The sequence below is a fragment of the Protopterus annectens genome, chromosome 11.part0 (assembly GCF_019279795.1).
Source record: "Protopterus annectens isolate FY-2018-M chromosome 11.part0, PAN1.0, whole genome shotgun sequence".
Taxonomy (NCBI): Eukaryota; Metazoa; Chordata; order Ceratodontiformes; family Protopteridae; genus Protopterus; species Protopterus annectens.
Genome location: NC_056745.1, coordinates 1,042,501,397 through 1,042,525,554, shown reverse-complemented (window position 1 = coordinate 1,042,525,554; position 24,158 = coordinate 1,042,501,397). Strand labels below are relative to the sequence as shown.

The 24,158-nt window shown below is 39.9% G+C and overlaps 2 protein-coding genes across 2 annotated transcripts in view; one reads left to right on the top strand and one right to left on the bottom strand.

Moving 5' to 3' along the window:
• Nucleotides 1–7,039, bottom strand: part of LOC122815686 (putative Dol-P-Glc:Glc(2)Man(9)GlcNAc(2)-PP-Dol alpha-1,2-glucosyltransferase) — a 54,589-nt gene extending 47,550 nt beyond the window's left edge. The window contains exon 1 of the mRNA XM_044088389.1: nucleotides 6,690–7,039. Coding sequence (XP_043944324.1) covers nucleotides 6,690–6,854 — 165 coding nt within the window. The 5' untranslated portion in view covers nucleotides 6,855–7,039. The remainder of the gene's footprint in view (nucleotides 1–6,689) is intronic.
• A 38-nt stretch (nucleotides 7,040–7,077) lies between these two features.
• Nucleotides 7,078–24,158, top strand: part of TPRKB (TP53RK binding protein) — a 100,316-nt gene continuing 83,235 nt past the window's right edge. The window contains exon 1 of the mRNA XM_044088390.1: nucleotides 7,078–7,197. The gene's annotated coding sequence lies outside the window, so the exon portion shown is untranslated. The remainder of the gene's footprint in view (nucleotides 7,198–24,158) is intronic.

The window sequence follows — 24,158 nt, the reverse complement described above, 5'->3', positions numbered from 1 at the left end:
TCATCATGTTTCATAGGGATTGAATGTTCTTTGCAGAAAATAGATGCATCATTTCCTAAATCAGTTCTATGCCTAACATTAATTAGTTCATCAGTCCAGTCATTAATATATGATACAACAAGTTCTCCAAGCCATGCCAATTGCACATGTGCAATCATCATCAACTCGAGATTTGCTTCTAACAATGGTAAGCAAATCATCCAACTTTTGACACGAGGAACACAAATCACCAGTGTTATCAGCTGTTACCTTTAAATATGCATAGCATTTATTACACTGTACAAGGTACTTGTGCATTAGCAAATCATTAATTGCAAACTCATTTAAGGAATCCATATTCAGCTTTAAATGAATAAAATATTGCAAAGGAAAAAATTACACAAGGTCAGTAGCAAAGATTTCAAAGGAACTTAAATCAACTTCTATGACAAAAATTATACCAGCAATATCCAACTAAATAATAAAATACAATAAAGTTGTTCTGCCCATACAAGTTCTACCAGCCAGACAGAAGCTGTAATTTCTTTACGTCTCTATAGCTCGCAGTCACACCTCCTTTTAACAGTAAAAATAAATAAAACTTGTCTTACCAGTCAATTCCACAACAAATCACAAACCAAGACAGGATTGTTTAGATAAGCTCAGAATTTTCCTCTCTGCAGTCTGCGTACATTTACAGCTGTCTAGGCCTCTTGGGGTGGCTAGAGCTTGCATGTCTGAAACCTACCCTTTCTCACAACCAGCAGTGAAACTATTGGTAAAACAACAAAATATGAATCAAAGTAAAGCTTGTTAATAAGCAGTCTTTTCCTACCTACAAACAGTTAAAAATAGTGATAACAAATGCAATATAAATTAAAATAAAACTGCCCTTACCAGTCAACTCCACAGCAAATCACAAACCAAGACAGGATTGTTTAGATATGCTCAGAATTTCCTTGTCAGAAGGTAGTAACTTAGATGAAGGAAGCAATTGAGATGGCTTATCAGAGGCTACAGACAACCACAGAGGCATCAGCAGCAGGACACAAACAAAAAGGAGCAATCCTCAGGCACCCTATAAAACCTATCAGACTTCCTGGGAACAGGGGGAAGAGAATCTGGTGCTTTACACGCAGTGGAAAAAACATCCAATAAAGCAGGCAAGACAGGAGGAATGGCCACAGGTTAAGGAGATTCCATCTGCAGTAACTCATAGTACCTCTTATGGATATCTGCAGTAACTCATAGTACCTCTTATGGATATCTGAAACCTGGGCACAATCCCACTTAAAAAAAATTCATCATCCTAGAGATCGTGTCCCCAAAGAAAATTTCCTCAGAAGGATTATCTAGAGTATAAGAATCCTCCTCCTCAGACCTATAGTCTAAAGGAAACACGCAGATGGGATCTGGAAGTTCGACTGCAGAATCCTACACTAAGGCACTGTATGAGCACATCCATTCGTGCATGAATCGTGCCATCCCAAATAGAACCAAGATGTTCTTCTCCAAAAAATGGAAGCCAATCTGGTGGTCCCCTGCTATAAACAAACTATACAACAGAAGGAAGAAACTGTTGCAGAAAAGAGGAAAATCCCAGGATGCAAAAAACTCCCTCACCAGCCTCAGTAAGAAGCGGAGATCCCTCATAAAATCCTCAAAAGCTAGTTATGAAAATAAAATTGCCAAAGATTCCAAAGACAACCACAAAGCATTCTATAGTTATGTCAAGAATCTAAATGGCAATGCTCAGATCTGCTCTGAGCTACAACAGAATGGCATTAAATATACTGATCCCAAGGATATTGCCAATATCCTGGCAGATCGATTTAGTGCCAACTTCACCCCCCCTCTCAACCCCTAAAGGGCCCATTTCAATACCAAAAGATTGCCAAATTCCGATAATCATGGCCACACAGGTAGAAACCGCACTCTCCAAAGCTAAGAATACAGCATCCATGGGACCAGATGACATCCCAGGCTGTGCACTACATGAACTACAAAATGAATTGGCACCTCACCTAAGTGTCATGTTTAATCACAGCCTCAGCTCAGGCTTCGTGCCCACTGAGTGGCGCACAGCTACAGTTATCCCGCTCCACAAGTGAGGCTCCACCTTGGATCCCAGGAACTACCATCCCATCAGTCTGACAAGCCTGATCTGCAAGGGCATGGAGCGCATTATCATGGAACTTATAAACAAAGACATTGGCAACCTTGAAACACTGGACCTCACCCAGTTTGGGTTTGTGAAGGGCCGATCTTGTCTTCTGAATCTGATTGACTTCTTCAAGTCAGTCTCCAGAGCTGTGGACGAAGGTAAGGCAGTCCACACAGCCTATCTGGACCTCGCCAAGGCCTTCGACACCATCCCCCACTCTGGAATCCTAGATAAACTTACTAAGCTGGGCATAAATCCCTACGTCACTTGATGGGTTGCGAAATGGCTTACTGAAAGAACTCAGACTGTAAAAGTAGCCGACTCCAAATCCAGCTCCAGACAAGTGGAGTACCTCAGGGTTCAGTCCTGGGACCACTCTTGTTTGGCATCTACTTCTCTGAAGTACAGGCCAACACTAAGGGACTCTGGCTAACAAAGTTCGCAGATGACTGCAAACTGGGAGCCATTATTGAATCCCCAAATGATGTAGATATTCTACAAAAGGGCCTTACAGAAACAGATGCCTGGTGCCAGAGCCATGGGCTCAAACTTAATGCCAAGAAATGTATAGTTATCCCCTTTGGAAAAAACATATACCCATGAATTACCACATAGGTGGCAGGACACTAAACATTGAAAGTGTGATGAGAGACTTAGGAACACAGGTGGACAGTGGTCTCACTTTCGATAACCACATCGCCACAACAGTCAGGAAATCCTTCTATGTGGCACACCTCATCACCAAGGGCTTTTCATCCAGAAAAAAGGAGGTCATTGTCCCACTGTACTCATCCCTCATTAGACCCATTATAGAGTATAATGCCCAGTTTGGTATGTACCTCACAAGACATCTGCAACAGCTGGAAAGGCCACAGAAATACCTCACTAAATGAATTAGAGGCCTAAAGCAGATGCCATATGCTGACCGTCTAAAAAAACTCCAGCTATACTCTATGGCATATCGTCTACTCAGAGGCAATCTCTGCTTAACATACAAGCCCATGTCAAACCCTGAGCTGCTGGACATGCTCCACTTAAAGAAATCCCAATCCCGTGGAGCCACATGCTCCAGGGATCTAAACCTTGTCATCACAATGAACAAAACATGCAGGAGGGATAGGTTCCTGACCCAGAGACTCCCCATACTCTGGAATAGACTGCCCATACATGTCAAGCAGAGCGCCTCCTTGGCCCTCTTCAAAAGGAACCTTGATGATTGGATGGGAGATAGGAAATTCACCCCGGGGATCATGTCAGTCGCCCTGCTAGGCAGGGGTCCAGAGAAGTAAATATTGTGGGAAGAAATATCCAGGGAATTGTTATAGCTAGGCTTGCATAGGCCCTAGGGCCGATAGCCTAGTACCAACCTACGAACCTATAATAAAAGGAATCTGGGTAGAATAAGCAAGGGAGTCATCATCAGAATCCACCTCAGAAGAATGCAATTCTCTGGGCCTTTTAGGGGAAGAGGAGAACAAAGGAGGAGCAGGAACTGAAACCCCTTGAGGAGGCCTCAACGATAGTAAAGCATTAAATAACCCCTGAGAAAAGGCCTGCCACTCACTTTGTGCATCCCTAGGAGTAGAAGCAACATGATTAGTTTTCTGTTTCTTTTTTACGGGGATATCCATCCTAGAAACCTAAGAAGGCCCAGACTCTGGACAGCAATCCACAACTGCAGTAAGAACCTCTTCCCTAAAGAGAAACTGTGGAACCCCACTAGACCCCTCGGAAACAGTCAGCTGTAGTTCCCTCTAAACGCTCAAAATGGACACCTGTAAACCCTCATCAGATGTGCTGTCCACCAGATCGTCACCGGCCTCCAACCCAGACGTGGTAGAAGAATCTGACAAAACAATCGGGTGAGCCTCTGGGTTCATAATAACCTCAGTAGAAACCCCAGGCAGAGGCTCGACAGCAGAAAATTCCGGTCTTACCTTATGCAACTTCTTCTTCCCCTGACGGCTGACTCTCGGGGCAGGAAGTTCCAGCCATAGTACCTGCAGCAAGAACCTTAAGACTCTGTTTCTCAAGACACAAGGAAAAGGAAGAAAGCCTACTACAAAGAGTTTTGAGGACAAATGCCTGACAAATTGAACAAGACATATAGTCGTGAGCAGCACCTATGCAAAAAAGACACTTATTGTGATGGCCTTTATGGGGAATCAGTCTCCCACACTGGCATTTACCATTCCTGGATGACATTAAGCCCAAACAGCACAAAACAAATAGAAAAAGTAACCAAGACCCCAACTGGGCACTTATCTGCAACTGTGAGGACTCCAAGAAACAAGAGTAAACACAGGAATGCCAATAAACAGAAAAATGGTAAAAAATAAATAAATAAATAAATAAATAAATAAACTGACGGAGGTAACAGACCAACAGCTAAAACAGCATTCGGACTGGCGGCAAAGAAGTTCCAAGGATTGTATGCCTGAATGTCACCTTTATGCCCTGCCCTTCCCTACACAAGGAGTGCACAGCTGACATTCAACGTACCTTAAGGCAACTTTAGACTTTTGTAAACTGGACAGATGGTGGGCTTCATGGCAGGGAATCCCCATTTGTAAGGAATACTGCAGTGGTGAATGTAAGGACATCATCAGATATTCCATACAAGCATCCATAAGAATTCTCAACATTTTGATCATCCTCCTGAACAAATGTAGTTCACTTAATTTTTATAATTACAATTTAACTATCACTATACAATGTAGGGGGTTAATGATGCAAGCAGCTCCCATTACAAACAAGAAAAAGAAGACAGATTGATGTATTTTATTGTGGTCACTAATGCTGAATCTTATCATGAGGAGGCCACTGTACATACATTTAACACTGTGTGCACAATAAATTACATCACTGGTTTGAAACAGGTACAGTTTAGTTGCCCAACTTAGCACGTCACAAACACTGTGAAAAAGATGAAACATGTCACTACTTAGTCATCTAACAAGTTATGTTAGGCATCTACAACAAAGCCTGTTTGAACAGCCTGGCTCTATGGCATACAGAGAGACTGCTCCTTGACTGTGACTGAAGCATCCAAGGTCTGATTAGTGGCTTGGCTCTGCATAAGCCAGACAGTGAATATGAACAGTGAAGGAGCTCTACCTACTCGCCCATCCTAGTGGATGGGGAGGATTTTATGTGCTTGGGTGTAGATGGGGATGTTGTGATTTCTCCAGTTTAGAATAGGGAAACCACCTCCAGTACTTTGGTGTAGGTGGCTGGAGCTGCTTGCTGACAACATCACTTGCTGAAAACAATGAATGCTCAGCAATATCATCCCACTGTAAGCCCCTTTCCCATGCACAGCCAAGCTTGTGTAGGGACATAAGGCTGCAAAAAGGGAAAAAACAATTCAAACCACTCCTCTTGGATCCCAAAATGACAACAACTCTCAGCCAACTCTTGCTGCTGGTGATGAGGAAATAAATGGGTAGGTTGGCTGAAAGGTTGCTGCCAATCAACAAGCAGAAGGGGCAAATGAACACAAAAAAATGTGAAAACTGTAACAAGTGACCAAGCTAAAATTATGCAAATTAATGTGCCTTTACTGTGTGTGCAGTGGTGGGTGCTTTGTGGCTATATATCATATATATGTAAACATTTTTTTTTATCATCATCATCATCATCATCATCATTATGAGTCATATCTGGTGTGAATATCAATTAGTTTGAGCACACCATTAGCCAAGTAATGTCAGAGAAGGATGGGGTCACTGGAATACTGTTTTCAATATTTTCTTAAAAAAAGATGTGGGCTACCAAATATTCTTACAGTCACAAGTCAGCCCAACAAAAGTTGTAGCGTTATTAACCCCCACCATAAATCCCTGTATGACTGCACAACTCAAGTCTGTGCTGGTCATGAGTCTTGAGTGGAATAAGCCAATCATCTTATTTTGGTGACTGTTTCAATGTTATACCTGTGTGCTTATTTTACAACAGTTAGTGTCACTGATGAAAACTTTCTAAGTAACCTGACCCTGACATGCTGGACGAAATGTAGCTTTCAAGTTGACACTGAAAATCTATGCAATGTGAAGCTTTAAACCGCGCAAGATAACCCCGAGATGCTCTGCAATATCAGCATCATATTGCCTTTACAAGTAAACATCAATATTTTCTTAACCCCAAAGTCCTAAAACAAAATGCTTCAATTGTAATAGCATGAAAAATGTCACACTTAATGAATTAAACAAATATTTAACTTTGGTTGAGAGCCTCCATATAGTTGGTTTTCTTACTCCTTACAGCTACCAATAACTTTAAGCAAATAAGAAGTTGCATCAATAGTTGAAAGTCGGTGAAAAATGAAGATAATCCAGGCTAAGTGATCCTAAAATATCTGTCCATAAATTCTTAATCCCTGGGATGTGATTACAAATTTTGAGCCCCAGGAACCTATCTAGCACATTTAGTTTCTGGATACGTCGTTATATAAGCAGAAACAAAAGTCTTCATACGGACCCTTTCCGAAAACATGAACTAGCCAACTAACTAATCTGAGGAGTCCTGTCAGATAAATTTATAGTACCTCAGTGAATTTTCCATCGCAGTACTTCTGTGCCTGTGAGACGTGGAACAGCTCATCCATATATGGATCCCGCTGTTCACGGGATACTTTTGCAAACAAAATACACGAGACAAGAAAAAATGCACTGCATACAGCAGAAAAAGAGTACCACTCCAGCGGCTGCATGTTTGTAGCAAAGTAGCAAGACTTACTTCAGCAGAAACAGTCAGTGTCCTACCTCTATAAATTATCCCCCCAGAAACTCAGTCCCAAAGTGGAAATAATTTAAAACAAAAGCATGCGTTACAGAAAAACTGATGCAATCTAGTGAGAAAGTATAATATGACAGCCTTGTTTCCACTGGACTCTCACGAGCAGTCTCTGAATTCTCTATAAAACTAATATCTCGGACAGAAAAAAAATGCAAGTTGTTTTACATAGGAGCATTTTCGAGAACACCTTAAGTTCTGTTTTCCGGTAGAAGTGGTGCTAAAAGAGTTCTAGTGTCAACCAGAAACCTTAATTTGTTGTAAGTATATTTCGAAAATTGTATTGTGATAAATATTCCTTATTACTATTAGCCGTGGTCAGTCAAACTAGATTCCTGAATAGCATCCTATAATTTTGCTTGCATCAGACGCAAAAAAGTAGAAAATTATTTAAGATATCAGGGCTATGAGAGCTTAGCTTCTTTGACTGTTTAGATACTCTGCTAGGTATTCTGTGGAGCTTATTATCTTGCATGCGTTTTAGTGTGCTTTTCTAAGTATGCAATAATTATAGGCTCAGCCTTTCATCTCTAAAATTGTGGAGTACTGTGCTATATTTCTGGAAATCAGGGTATGTGTCAGGAAGTCCAGGTATGGTGAGACCCTCGGTGATATTTTGAATCATTCAGAGACATTTTTGAAGTATGCTTCCTAAAATGTTCACTGTCTCACTCGGAATTCCTGTCTGCATTCATATGCAGTGTAACAGCAATAGTTGGTGTGGCTTATGTGCCTGTTGGGGGGTATAGCTAAAGTGTGTATATGTGTATATAAGAGCAAGTTTACCGTAATTTATTTCACTTTTTATCTCAGTTAAACATTTGCACACAGTTAAGCGGCGATCTGTGATGGTCTAGGATAGATGTGTGGTAAGCGGGCACGTAATTGGTCCATTGACATCGTGAGTAGTCTTGCCATCTCACAGTGCTTGTCTCCCTGTCTGAGTTCTTGTCTGTGCCTCCATCTCTGTGGAGTCTTTGTGTCCTTCCTATCTTTGTATTAGTTTCATTTAGGTGCTCTGGGTTTCTGCAAGGCCCCAAAAGTATGATGTAGGTGGATTGATGTTCTGTGAATGTGTCTGTCTTGTGATAACTGGTTTGTCAAGGGCAGTGTGTGTGTCTATAAAAATAATATTGGTTGGTATATGCATAAGTCTCCTAGGTAATGCAAGCACAAGGCATAGACTGCATCCCAGAACATTTAGACACTTAAATCTTCTGTGTGTGTGTGTGGGGGGGGGGGGTAATCATTCCTGACTGTATAAGTGGCTTAGTAGGGTCCTCTGCTATACACCACACCTAGTCTAAAAGTGATCCCACTCCGAGGTGTTTACAGAGATCACTATAGTTTGTGATGGGGGTACAATGATCATTACTTCATTAATATTCCTCACAGTCAAACTTCGGAGGTATGCACACAAGGTTTCTCCAGCTTGTGTCTTGGCTGGGGACAAGAGTGATGACTGTTTCTTTAACTTTCCTCAGACTCGCATGTTTGGGGTATATACATATGGTCATTATAGCTTGTCTAGAGCCAGTGTAGTGTGTAGGAGCAGTAAGTTGGAATAAATTATCATGTGTGTTATTTTTTCCACTTTGTTCACAATTGAAATTGAATGTTTATACAGGTGGCTATCCAATTAGGGGTAGGGGAAAGGAGGCATGCTGCTTTGCTGCATATGTACAGCTAACAGCAAAAGGCTGAACTGTTTTTGTGCTTTGTGTGTTCTTTCACTTTTATCCTAGTTTGACTTCAAAGGGGGTTTACTGAAGGTTTCTGCCTTTTGTGGTTAGGACTGAGATAGCATGCTGTGTAGATGTGTGACCATATCAACTTGAAATGTATGATTATGGACATCTGTCCTTTCACTTCCATCCCAATTTAACTCTAGAAGGGTAGGGAGGAAGGTAGTCATCATTACATTTGATGTATGTTTATATTTTCTTCTCAATTTGTGGGTAACCAGTACTCTGTTTATTTTAACTACTCTGTCACCATTCTTAAACATTAAGACTTGGGCATAACTTAACTTTTTCTTTAAAAGAAAAGAAAGTAGTTACTTTCCTGAGTCATGATTTTTTTAAGGCCACCACTGAACCAAAGGTTGTGGAAGAACTGTCTAAAACTCACCTCAGAGCATTTAGAACCCTATAAAGTCTAGCGGACTTCTGGCCTCCAGACCCCCAGTTAATTTTTTTCTTAGAAACTTATTACAGTATACTCTTGGTCATTTAGGATGATTTGTTAAAAGGATGCAGGATAAAGTTGATGATTAAGGCAGTGTTTAGTAAAACAAAAAAGTATTCTGGACAGAATGAGGTGGCAAGAAGTGGAGGAAAACAAGGGAGCAGTGGGATCTATGCCAGTGTGACAGTAGATAGGGGGTAGGGAGTGCCATGGAGCAATTTGTCTGTGGCTTCACATCATCTAAGATTGCCCATGCAGTTACTGTGTTTGGCAATTAAAAATTGGTGCTTCTGGTTGTGCCTTGCTAAAAGGGGTGTGACTGCCATGAGGCAAGGGTGTGTTTTCATTCTGCAGGATTGTGGCTTATTTGTTAGGGAATGGAAGAATGAAAAGGTGACAACCCTAGGAACACCACCTTTCATAATGTGGAACAAATGAGTAAAATGCAAAACACATAAGAGTTCACTAACAATTTAAACTAGGAAGTTCACAGGATGGTTAAAGTTGTTATTTTTTTACTTAGAAAAAGTAATTTTGATGAATTTATGATTCAGTATTATTTACCATGGATATTAATTAAAAAAAAATAACTCTCAGCACTGAATACATGAGTGACCTTTTTCAATGTGGAACTGTAAGGAACATAGGTTCATAGGTAGGTACTAGGCTATCGGCCCAAGGGCCTACGTAAGCCTAGCCAACAAGGTTCCCTGGCTTACTCCACCCAAGAAAGTTATTTTCCTGTGCTGCTGTCGAGCAGAGACACAGAAGTGATCCCCGGGGTGTATTTCCTATTTCCCATCCACTCATCTAGATTTTTCTTGAGTGCTAATGAAGAACTTTGCTTGACATAGATGGGTAGCCTGTTCCAGAGTATGGGAAGCCTCTGGGACAGGAATCTATCCCTCCAGCAAGTCCTGTTTATTGTGGTGACAAGGTTTAGGTCCCTAGAGCATGTAGCTCAGAGGGATTGGGATTTCTTTAGGTGTAGCATGTCCAACAGCTCTGGGTTTGACATAGCTTTATATGTTAGGTAGAGATCACCTCGGAGTAGGCGATATGCTACAGAGTAAAGCTGGAGTTTTTTGAGGCGGTCAGTGTAGGGCATTTGTTTGAGGCCAGTAATCCTCTTTGTGAGGTACTTCTGTGGCCTTTCCAGCTGTTGCAGATGTCTTGTGAGGTACATTCCAAAAGGGGCGTTGTACTCTATAATGGGTCTAATGAGTGACGAGTAGAGGGGAACAATGACCTCTTTTTTCCTGGATGAGAACCCTTTTATGATGAGGTGTGCCACGTAGAAGGACTTCCTCTACTGTGGTGATGTGACTATCAAAGGAGAGACTGTTGTCCACCTGGGTCCCAAGGTCTCTTATCACACATTCGGTGTTAAGTAGATTGCTGCCTATGTGGTAGTTCATGGGTACAGAGTTTTTACCAAAGGGGATGATGCTGCACTTTTTGGCATTGAGCTTGAGGCCATGGCTCTGACACCAGGCATCTGTCTCAGCGAGGCCCTTCTGTAGAATGTCCACATCATTTGGGGACTTGACTATGGCTCCTAGTTTGCAGTCATCTGCAAACTTCATTAGCCAGAGGCCTACTGTGTTGGCCTGTACTTCAAAGAAGTAGATACCAAACAGGAGAGGTCCCAGGACGGAACCCTGAGGTACTCCACTTGTCGCTGCTTTGAGGTCAGATTTGGAGTCTGCAACTCTTTACAGTGTGGGTTCTGTCAGTGAGCCAGTTGGCAACCCATCTTGTGACGTAGGGATTTATACCTAGTTTAGTGAGTTTAGCTATAATTCCAGAATGGGGGATGGTGTTGAAAGCCTTGGCAAGGTCAAGATAGGCTGTGTGAACCACCTTACCCTCATCTACGGTTTTGGTGACTGCCTCAAAGAAGTCGATCAGGTTCAGGAGGCATGATCTGCCTTTCACAAACCCAAACTGGGTGGGATCCAGAGTTTGGAGGTTACCAATGTCTTTGTTTATGAGTTCTATGATGATACGTTCCATGGCCTTGCAGACCAGGCTCATCAGGCTAACAGGTCGATAGTTCCCGGGATCAGGGGTGGCTCCCCCTTTGTGGAGTGGGATAACTGTTGCTGTACACCATTCAGTGGGCACAAAGCCTGATGCAAGGCTATTATTGAACATGGTGCTTAAGTGGGGAGCCAGTTCGTTATGAAGTTCGTGTAAAACGCAGCCTGGGATGTTGTCCGGTCTCATGGATGCTGTGTTTTTGGCTTTAGAGAGTGGAGCTTTTACCTGCGTAGTTGTGATTACAGAGACTCTGCATTCTTCCTGTATAGATGAACATGAACTTTTAAGACTCAAAATGTTCCTCGTAATGAGGTACATTTGAGAGGTACATAAATTCTTGAAAGCAGAAAATAATGTGTCCATTTATTTCCCTTCTTGGACTTGCATTAGATAACTATACGTTGGATATTATCTCAGTGCCCTTGTGCTCACATAATACTTTTAATATGTTCCTTAACTTTTATTTATTGCATTTCCCTTTTCCTTCTTTCTCTGCTTTCCTCCCTTTCCCATTATTGGGAGGGATTGTGCTACTTTGTAAACATTCTGTGCATTGTTCATGTTTCCAGGAACAGAGGTTTGTCCATTCTGGAAATACGTTGTAGTTGTGGGTGATGACTCCTGGAATTCATACAAGTTTCAAGGCAGTTAATTTCTTGACTATCAACTCTTTGCTAATATCCACACTTGCGCTGTACTTCCTTTCATTATGAGGGATAGACTAATTAGCCCTGCAAAATTTTAGTGTGCTCATTCAGACATTATCATCCTTCAGACAGAAACTAGATAAATCATGTGTTTATCTGCTGGTGAGCATTTGTGTGTCTAGTTCTGGTGTTTGGTGTTTGTAGCACTATTAGACTTCTGGTGGTATAGGAGGTCAAGGGCATCAAAGTCCGTAATGTACTATACGCGAGGCAAAGATTGCCCTTCAATAGTATATAACATACTGAGTATATCAATGGAGATTCTAGCCTGTCTTGGTAAATTAAGGTATTTAAGCCTGAAATCGCCTTAGTTTGGAAACTCTTTGGCTTCCCACTTGGTTGACTAGTTGAGGGAGGTACATCCTGGATCTGAATTATGTGTCCTTGGCTATCAGTTGGGCTAAGTGGAAGGATTTTCCAACTACAGTTGCCACATGATGATCAAAGGAGAGGGAACTGTAAAACCAGGCACCCAGGTCCTTAACTACAGTTTCATTTAGTACTGGAACATTATCTATATTATATGTTGAGGATAGGAAATTGTATGTCATTTGAAATGATAGTTCATTTTTGTGCATTTAATTTTGAGCCCATTTTTGGTACACCAGATATTAACCAGGGTGGGTTCTCTATGAATGCTACAGGTGTTAGAAGAGTTCTTGACAATAACACTCAGTTTGCAGATCTGCAGTCTTAGTTAACAGGAAGTCCTGGTTCTTAAGTTTGGAAATCGGAGAAGTAAATGTTGAAAAGAAGGGACCCCACCTGAGGAATAAGCTACTTACTTTCAGATGAGGTATCTACTACACAAACTGTATGTTCTGTCTTTTCACCAGACTATGCCCCTTACCATATATGAATCTGTATGTAATGCACTTACCATACCTTGTGCAGGCATTGTAAGTAAGCTGTCAGACTCTCTTGATTAGGTGTGAAAAGCATGACCACAGTCAACAACCTTGGATGCCCCTCCCAAAAAAATAATTTTGGTAGGCATGGTATTTCTTTGAAGTAGCCATACTGTTGAGGTTGAAGCCTGATTCAGTTTTTGATATTGTACTTTAAGGTTGGGCTTGATATGCTTCATAGTTTTGCAGATCTGGCTGATAAGTCTGATGGGTCTGTAATCACTGGGGTCCATGGTAGGGCCACCATGTTCTCCATAATTTAATACTATGGTTAAGTTTAGATTAATCAATTTGAGGAGAGGTACAGTGAGAACATGTGTTCCCATTTATTAAATATCCAGTTATGTTGTCAGGTCCCATGGAGGAAGTAAATTTAGCCTTTGGTAGCACCTTCAGAACGTGTTCCTTTGTGTTAATAGGGTGTGTAAGAGACTTTGGGATATGTGAAGTTTGAATAGATGCTTCAGGGGAGACTTGGGATATGAGGAGTTAGATGCTTCAGGGGAGATGTTTGCACTAAACTTGTCTGCTAATGTATTGGCAGTGGCTATTGGGTCAGAGTGGATGGCCCCTTTTAGGATAAGGTCTGAGCATTGTTGAGTTTATTCCTTCATTTCCAAATGTAGCTAAATAAAGACTTATAATTATCATTGGCTTCAGAAGGTAGCCTAAGTTCATGGGTTGCTTTACTAGTCCTAACAGTATTTTCAGTTTCCTAGTAATGTTTTTGTAGTATACTTGTTATGAAGAATTTTGGATCTGCTGTATAATAGAGTTATTTACTTCTTGTAAACTTTATTTATGTTGGTGAACCACCAGGGTGGTCCTGAATTTCCCACTGTGTTTTGCTGTGGTTTATACTGCTAATTCTGTGCATTTCTCTAAGTGGGAGTAGAATTCATTTGTGAAGCTGATTGCTGTCTTAACATCCAAGCTGGTACTGTCACAGGTGAAATTTGAGATTTCATCATATAATTATAAGGTTTACCCATTTGAAGTTCCTAAATTCAAGGATGTTTGGTTTCAGGGGCTTTGGAAATTTTGAAGACAAATGTCAAGTTGATATTTACTGACTGTCTGACTTAACTTGGAAAGAAGAAACCAGGAGAATAGTTCATATAGAAGCTATTTTCAAGAGGACCTTGTCTAGACTATTATGTTCTCTGGTGGGTTTATTAACTCTCCATTCCTGGAACTTGCCAATGAAGTCCATGAACTTCTGGGTATACCCTACTTTGGAATTGTAGGTAGTTAAAATCCCCCAGAATAGTGGAGTTATTGTTAATAGGGAGTTCTTTGAGTACTTTTAGGAGTCTAGCATAATTAAGGGCTTACAGCAATGGGGGGCACTGTGGAATCATGTAGAACATGTCAGGTAATTATTAATTCCATACAAAAGCATATGCACACCACTCTTCTCCCTTTGTTCTCACTCAATTGAATAAATAAATTAACCTGCATTGACTGCAACTTGGTTCTGTAGATCTGGCTGATTGACTGATAGGGTAACGGTTACATAATAATCATATTAAAGTGTTTGCAAGGCATCAGTATTAATTAATGTAACAAAACTTTAATAAATTTTAAGGAAGGCCTGACTTCATGACACAGAAGGATGGAGCACTAATTTTGACCTCCTTGACCGAGGTTCATTTAGCAGCCTTAGTACTGGAGAAGCCAGGGAGAAGAGTGATGGGAGCAGGTTCTTTGTTAGCACAAATGGTGGTGTGATTTCTGTATTGGAGACCAGGAAAATCGCTACCTGGGCTGGAGGGCAGGGCTACTTGCTGGCAACATCCATCATAAAATCAGGGGATGATCAGTGAGGTCATCCCATTGCACACATCCTTCCCTTATAAAGCCAAATTTGTGTAAGGGGTAAGTCTTGGGTAAAAACCCAAATCACCCTGGTGTCATCCAAGTGATAGCCCTCTGGTTAACCCATTGATGAGGAACAAATAGGCTGATTGACTGGGAAGTGGGTTGATGATTGGCAGACAGGGCAGAAAAGATAAATTAATTTTATGGAAGTGCCCCAAACAATGAGATGCCTTGGCAAATGCATTTTAAAATTAAGGGAAATGCTTAAAATAGCCATAAAAGGACTGTTTTATTTTCTTTGACACACAGTACTACCATATGGTACTTCATGGATAGCAGAGTGTATTTGAGATCTTAATGTGCAATCAACAGCCAGTCAGATTAAATGTACAGTTAATTTTATTCCTCCTTACAGGCAAACAGGACATACAAGAAGCCAAAGACCTCAGAAAGTCACATAACTATTGTTACTATTCCAGAAAATAGCAGTAAAATGAATTAGACTTTATAGCTGTAAGTAATCCGTGCCATAGCTGTAGTCCTTGGTTTACCTGTGGGATAACACATTAGAATATCTTGTTTTACTTTTCTCAGAAAGAAGCAAGGTAAAGTTTTAGGGTGAAATTTATTGGCTTCCTTTGCTGGAATTGGGAAGCCAACATCTTAAATAACATTCCAGTTCAAATCCTAAACATATTGCCACAGTGTAGTTCTCATCAGTAAATTATCAACAACACCCCCCCCCACAATATCCTTGTGTACTTTTCCATCAGCATTCCTGATACCTGTCTTCCGCTTTTTCAGAACCTTATCCTAAACAGTATACAGTCTTCTCAGTAACCTTTCCATTAAGGGTCATTCTGGAGCAGATGCCTGTATAGTTTATTACACGTGCCTCCTTCATTTATTTTCCTGTTGCTTAGAGTTATAACCTGTCAGCAGGACAGGATTCCCTGGTGTAAGACTAGATATGAAGGTACTTTTCCATAGTTAGCCAGAAACACTATATGCCAAGAGACTGAGAAAAGAAAGTCTTAATTATCCAAGCTTGTGCTTCAATAGGTGTCAGTCTCTCCCTTATGAACCAAGTCTTGTGCACTGTTCAGCATGAATTCTCCAAACACTGTAGTTCATTTAATAAGGTTTTAGTAGATGTTCACAATATCTGAAATACTGTCTCCATTAACAGTTCTGATAAACAGTTCAAACCGCTGTACATTATTCTGATTGTCCTGAACAACGTAAACTGACATAGTCTCTGGATGACCTGTTTTCTGTACTCCTGCTCGAGTGTTGGACATCTTCTCTGAAGTAACAGGTCAAATGAACTTACTAACCTTAACTGCCTGCTGTCCTGCACACAGCATATTATATTCTCCTTTTCAGTAATTTTTCTCTATTGACTATATCCACCCCCCTAATCCTTGATCCTTGGGCTACGTCTTGTTTTTATCTTAATTTATCTCTTGATTCTTTCCTTGAGAAAAGAACATAAATACTCTCTGCAATCTTCCCTTGACAAGCTGTTATTTCAACAAGGTCAACATTCAGTGGAAGATTCTTTGTTTTTGCTTTCTAAAATGTATGCATAAATGAATCACCATTTCTAGCTTATTTTATTATTTAGCCTGTCTGCTGATTTCAGACCTGTTTTGTTTATTTATTTAATGCCCTTCAGTTTGTTGACCTTTACTCAGCTAAATGAACACCTGAATAAATATATTGTGCTTTGTGTACAGAAACTTGTTTTTAAAGTTGGTCATAGCACTCCTCCCTTGCATTCAAACATGGGCTTCTGATTGAGTCAGACTGCAGTGACCTTACAAAAGCTTTCATCTCTGTCTCCCACAATCTTCTGGCCACACTCCTTTCATTTGGTCTAGCACATGAAAAAGTGTGTTGGCTACTCTCTCCTATATTGCCTCTCAACTGCTATTGTACTTTGGGTCTTTACTGTGACCTGTTATTTTTTAATTTCTTCATTAATTCCAAGTACTAATGCTATTTATGCTAATGACATAATTTCCTGAGGTCTGACCAGCAACTGTCAGGTTGAACATATCTTTACACAAATCTTCAATAAGGTACATAATGGATTGTACTCCTGGTGGTTCCTTAATCACACAGCAGAAAACCAAAATTCATGTTGTTTGTAACATTGCCTAGATCCAAACTTTATGCTTTGCCATATCTCTTTTGACGATTCAGCATTCATAGGGAGTATTCTTGGCTTTAAATAGCTGAGCAGTCTGTTAGATCCACTTTCCCTTAATTGTTGTATTGGTTTTGTCCAGTATGAAATCAATAAACAGAGACAGTTTAGTAGCATTATCAGCTTCCCCAGATGACAGCTGTGCAGTTGGCAGGTGAGTAACAGTAATTAAGTTAAGCATGCAGCACACAAGCAGAGTTTTTTCTGGTTATCTCACCAGTACCTTTTGACCTGTTTTGTCCAACAATATCTCTCTGCATCCCTAATTACATTTGTTCAACCACTAAAACATTTTTTCCCATTAATGGTCCCCTTATGTAGAGGTATTTCTGCCTATATTAAGTATGCCATTGAATTATCACCACTTGTCAACGAGTTAAGGAAACATCTCATATAAATATCTGCTTTATAAAGGTTTCACTTCCTAAATTTAATAAAATGAAACCTTGATACTGTCTGTGGTATTACACACAGCACAGAAAATGAATGGTACCTGCTTACTAATGCTTCAAACCACATCCTAAATCTAATAAAACAGTACCATATCATTGGCTTCAGTCTTGGCCTCCTAGCTGTTTAATGACTTGTTAAAACCAGCAGGCAAGCCCCTGTCTTTATTAACTTCATCGAGCATACACTGGCCTGTCTGCCAGCAGGCACTGTATGCATATGCAAGTATATTAATCTCTAAACAAACTGATGTTTACCTAGTAATGCTTTATAACTGTAAAATTATGATTTATCCATCGTATTGCATTCAGCTTCAGAATTATTGATTTCAAGGATATGGTAAGTTGGTGCCTATCCAAAGAAACAGTGGATATAAAGTAAAGCAGAACCAGCCCTGGGTGTGACACCAGTCCATCACAGGATACATTCACAGTCCCCTATGGGAACACTGCCATTTCACCTAACTATATTTCTTTGGAATGTAGGAGAACATAACATTATGCTCGTTTTCTTCTTTATGCTTCTGTTAGGTCAAGCTTGAAAAGTTTGCATTTTGGATTAGTGCATTTGCCCTTCCAACAAGAGTAGATAAGTAAATAAATATATTGACGAAGGGAAAACAGACAAAATATCTTGCCCTTTCCTTAAATGCTTCATTTAGGCCAGCTTTCCTGTCTTCTTTCTACCTACCACAAGAGATAGTTTGCTTCCTATCTCCAGGGTGTCCAGGAATATGAGCTACCATAAGTCAGATATTTCCCTTTTTGTTAAGTAGCTTTAAATTTATTTTAGTGTTATTGATATTTCACCCACTTCATCTTGCCTTGCTGTATTAAGTAAGTAGGAAACAGTAATTCTTCAGATCAGTCAGGAAAAAATTCTTCAGATCAGTCAGGAAAATAATAGTGAGATTAGTTAAGTATTGTTTTTCTGCATCTGTGTGAATCTGTCCATCTGTGTTATTTTTTTAATATTTCCTGTGCATGAAACTCTGGTGTTTATTGTAAATGGATATTTAGTATTTTCATGCTCTTTTTTTTATTTATGTATTATTAAATATATTTAAACTTTTCATTGTGACTGGTCTTTTAGAAAATATTTTAGTCTTTGAGAGTACTTATATTTATTTGGTGGCACTGTGGCCACTCCTGAAAGCCTTGCTGTTTAGCCAACATTACCATTGGTATTAGTATTCATTTTATTTGGTATAATTGCATACCCTTGTAAAAGCCTTAAAGTAACTGGCTGGTGGCAGTGTATCTACTTTATAGTCTGGGCAGAAGGGTCATAGCTGTTAAATCTGTGCCAGCCTTTGCCAGGTGTGTGTGTGTGTGTGTGTGTGTGTGTGTGTGTGTGTGTGTGTCAGCTACTTGGAGCAGGGACACGGAGCACTAGTTTCACAGAGAGGGTGGTGGAGGACTTCATTTGGAACACTTGTTGGAGAACTCAACTCTACAGCTGTGGTCAGTGTGAAGTCTTTTTTGGGGCCTGGTGAGAGAGAGGGAAACCCAGGCCCTGGATGGGAATATGTTCCCAGTGTGCTCTTAAGGGAAATTGTGTTTGGTGCAGAGCTGCATCTGGAAATACTGCATGTAACTATTTTTGTTCCAAGTGAACGCCCCTCATCGGTGTCCATGGTGAGGATTGAGGCTCCTTGATTGTTGGCCCAGAGGAGGGGCATGTCACACTCGAAGGTGCCAGTCTATGTATCATGCTTTTGGTCCACTATAGTTCACACTACCTTGTACACCTCCTGTTGATGACCCAGTTAGACCCTTTCCATGATGAGGAGCCTACACCCCCAGGCAGAGAAGCAGCACCAGAGGCCACCAGCAAGTCCATCCTCAAGATAAACTGAATGACCTTCCTTACCCTACACAAAGGCCACTCTTGGGGACCCAGCAGATGGTGTAGAGGATGGTGCAGGGCCTAGTGGATGGCACCTCTGCATATAGTTTTGCATCTGAAACTACAGGAAGAAATTAATGTAAATGGAGAAAAACAAAGCAATGATGGAGAAATAAAATAAAGACGATAACACAGATAAAGAGAACATGACAAAAAAGCAGTAATTGGTCATTTGTGCTACACCTTTGTAATACAGGTCCTAGAAGGAGAAAAATAGTCAGCATAGAAGTGACAAGGTACATGCGATATAGAGGCTAGGGTACAACTCTGACATGAGTTGGTGATAATGTGGGATATGATAGGAGGTACCCTGTCGCCACTCTGTAGCTGAGTGGTTCAGTGTATGGTAAATGGTATGTGTGTGGAATGAAGAGCAAAACTAGCAGTAAATGACACCGAAATGCAGTGAATTGCACTGCCTTGTGGAAGGAACAGCGTGTGCAAGATATCATACACTGTGGGGAAATGCTAGGATGGGTGGCACATGGTGTCACCATCCCACATATGACGAGCCCCAAAATGCCAAGAAGAATGCACAAGGGATACATAATCCCATGGTAATACTGCACCTTGATAAATGTAAAAGCAAGTGCAGTGGTACACAATAGCCTCACATTTGGACATCAATAGTGTGCCAGATGTTCTTGGCACAATGATGGGCAGTGTAATGAGCACTAATGCAGTAGGTCATGTCAGGCAGGCAAAGGCAGTGTCCAGCACATGCATGATAATCATATAGGTGCAAGTCACATTATGATACGTGCTGGCAAGGAGACCTACTCCATTAATTATATCGTTAAAGCTAAGATCAGTACATTCTGCAATAAAATGACACTGTCTAGAATAACTTGCACTAGTAACAACATTAGCAAAGTTATAGTCTTTGTCTAGTAGGGAGTAGTGTAAATTGTGTATTGATTAAATGAACAATGAGGTTTGAGGGAGCTATTTCAGTTTTATTTAGTCATTCATTTTTCATTGTGTAAAGGATCCCAGTCTTTGCATTCTAGGTTGGCAGTAAGGCTGGTTATAACTCTCTGGGAATACATATCCAGAGATAAGTTATGGAATCTCTGCTTGTATCTTGAAGGACCAGTTGGATAGAATGGGGCAGTGGTCAGATTATTTATCTGAACTGATATGGATGTACATGTTTTGAGAATGTTTGTTTGTAAATATCAGGTCATCTTGGGCACTCTGATGTAATGGACTTGATCCCCAGTTGTATTCTACCCAATGTATTGAAAAATCTACTTTATATGATGACTACCTTTTCTAGTTGCATCAAGATTAAAATCCCCAAGGATTATGGTGGTGTTTTTTGAGTTAGCAGAGAATTGTTTGCTCTAGTAATGTCAGACTAGACAGGAGATAGTGAGGATATGGTATGGCAAAATGTTTACTTGATACACTTTTTTTTTTTTTTTTTTTTTTGAGCTGTTCAGCAGAAAGGAATGTGCCGTTCTTAATACAGTCTGCCCACTGGCTTCCAATTTATTTACCAGCGTATTGATAGTATTGAACAGAACACCAACTATGGACCAGGTGCAGAAGCAGTCTCTAATGAAGATAAAAAGCCCTCAGACACCTGTAGTCCACCCACAAACTCCTTTAATAACACAGCACACCACATAGAAGAAATATTTTCTATGTGGTGTGCTGTGTTATTAAAGGAGTTTGTGGGCGAACAGCAGCTGTCTGAGTGCTTTTTGTCTTCATTATTTATGCTATTGTCTAGCTGTCTGTTGTCCTTTACTACATTGTGTCAGTAACGTTGCTCCTTTTTATATGCAATATTTTTCCCACACGTTTTTTCATTAGCATTCAGAATTTGTTGTATATAGAAACGCTCTTTGTACTAATTATGCATGACTTCCAACTGTATGCTGACAATTATTACATTAAGCTACTGAGTTGTTTCTTTGAAGGAAAGTGTTTTTTGACAGTTCTACTTACATTCTCTTATATCTAGCCTGTTTAGATTTCTCTAATTAGTGTACACTGATATGTGCCATAGTATTACATCTAAAGATTGAGTTAAGAAAGTGTGCCATTTACTTTTGACCTGTTGTAGTGTTGCAAGACCATTTCTGGTTTAATAAAAACATAGACAATTTAGAAGCCTCTTCTACTATTTTGTAAAGAGTCTTGTGGAAAACTAAGCCATGAATGACTATATAGGTGCTGCACATCAGAATAAAGCCATATTTATAGTTACTTGTGTTTGGTGTTGTGTTTTGCTTGTTTTAATGTATTTGCTGACCCAACTTATTGCCATTTGTGCATTTTTTTCCCTCTTTTATTTAATGGAAAAATGGAGGAAGGGAGTGAGAGTCTCTTTGAGAGGCTTTTTAATATACAAAATGTCTAAAAAATTACTGATGATTTGGCTTCTCCTTCCAAGGCTTACTTTGTTTAATACTCCACATTTTAAGGCTAACATTTGTAAATGCCATAAGAGTTTCATATAGTATTCAAGGTAATTGCTTTTTTTACTTATCTTGGAATAGTTCTTGAATAATGTCAGAAAAGCTTTTTAGGAAGTCTCCGTTTTTTAATTCATGTAATTATTTGCATGTAATAGGAGGCTTTGTTTAAGCTGTTATTTTAAACAAGGGTATTATGATCAGATAACAGGTTTATTGCAGTTTCTTTTTTTCATGAAATTATTTAATTGAGAAGACAGGTATACTCAAGTCAGTTCTACTTTTTGTGTTATGAGATTGCAGATAATGAATGAAGGAAATGTCAGAAATATAGTTTGTTCTACCAGGCTGTGTTTAGGAGACCTGAGAGGTCCTTGTCTTTGTGTATCTACCCAGTGCAAACACCCATGCATATGTTTACAATTATTCTGAAGTTCAAAGGGCAAGCAGACCCACAATTACCAACCAAAGTTGTGATGGTTGTGTAGATTTTTGTTTGAATTTACTGAATGATTGCTTTGTCTTCGGAGGTACCATATGTATGTAAATGCAGATTTACCATTGTGAGCATTCCTTTGCGTCTAGCTTCTGGAAAGTGACAAAGCAGATGGCACGAAAAAACTCTTGGGTTACAAGGCAAAGGTTAAAGTTAAAGAAGATAGTTAAGGGATGCAACAACAACCTGCTCACCAGTCCACAGGACACCCAAGACAGATGAAAAGAGTACTTCCAGCAACTTCTGAGTGAAGAAAACCCCACAGAAGCTGTACTGCCCAAAACATTGCTTATGATGTAGAAGAGTCCACCCTAGAAGAAGTAAGAACAGTAATAAGGAAAATGGTAAAGCAGCAGGCTCAGATGAGTCATGGCAGATATGATCAAGATGTTGGGTGAGTTGTTTTATACACAGACCACTGGCCAGTCATATTTTTTATCAGCAAGAGGAGAAGTTGTGAATAGTAATTTAAAAAGTTTAAGGATTTTACCTGGCAAGGAAAGAGGGTAAGAGTCAAGTGGAATAAGCTGATCCTTCCAACAGAAAAAAAAGGTTTAGTATGATGCGATTGGAAGGGTTATTTTAGAGCGGCACAGTTAAGGCTGTTTTACCCAACAAGCCGAAAGCTACAGGGGAAAGGGATGATGATGAAGCAGGGAAAGGGGTAAATTTAAGAAATAAGGAAAGAATGGGATTTTGGACACAGAGATCCATAAAGAGAATATAGACATCATACCAAATATTGTATTCATAAAGTAGCAGAAATTATACTAAGGACAAAGCCAACACAGGAATGGAGAAAATGATTCTGCCAGTAGGGATGACTGCAATTTAGGAGTACAGAGAATTGGCGGGGGGGGGGGGCTAGAATTTACTGCAGAAAGTTGGCAAAGGAGCCAAGGGATTGGGAACAAATTAATTAGACAGGGAAATGATAATAGAATGGGAAGAGGCCAAGAAGACATTTGGATTGCGGACTAGCGATTGCCTCTCACTATCAGGGATTAATAGCAGATTACACAGAGAGAAGGGGATAGGGAATCCTAAATGAAAAACCTGCACTGATTGAGGTTTTTAATTGAATATAGAACAGAAGCTGTTAAAAAGGGATAAATTAGTAGGGTATATAAATTATTGCACAATAAAATCAGAAGATGCCAGAAAAGTTTGAGAAGAGAGACTAGATATGCAACTCACAAAGAAACAACGGGAAGACATATGTATGCCTCCGAAATATGCAACAAAATCTGGAAAATTTAAGATTGTTGCCCAGAAGTGTTTGCATATCTACTTTTATACCAAAAATGTTTCTTCTGCTAGAGGGCAAGTGTAGAGGTGTAATGAAGAAAGAGGTACCTGGGAGCATATGCTTTCCGAGTGTAATGAGTTAGCAAACTTTAAAAAATCTTTGCAGAGTCGTCTGTCAGGAATACTGGGTGAGCAAATGGGTGTAACCAAGGAAATGGTTGTTTGAGCCAGGATACAGGATCTGAATTGCCTAGCCATAGTAAGACCTTGTTAAGTTTTAATTCTGATGGCTACAAAAAAAAAAAAGCAATTACTAGAAAATCTAAATCAACCTTACTTAAAGCAGTGAATATTGTAGCAGAGATAAAAGAACAGGAAGTGGGATCTTTAGAAAAGGGTATGAGTAAATGTACATAGAAAAAATGGAAGTTGTAGGAACAATGCATGCAGAAAAATGTTTTGGAGGAGGAATGAGGTTTTAAGAGAAGGCAGGAATTGAACAATTTATGTAATGCTGCTTTGATTATGTATTATGCAACAATATATGGGCTGTATAATGTTTATAAATGTGAACTTGTTAATATGGTTTTGTGTATGGTATTACTTTTTATATAAATGTACGTTTACCCGTGTCACAAGTGGTAATTCAGTAAAGGTGTTACAAAAGATATTGAGTGAGTTGGGTGAGAAGTGGCTCCTGAGGGTACTCTTGGAGAAGGCGTATCCCAGATGACTGGAGAATAAGTATTGTAGTGCCAGTGTACAAGATCAAAGGGGACATTCACAACATGTTAGTAACTGGTAGTATAGAGGTA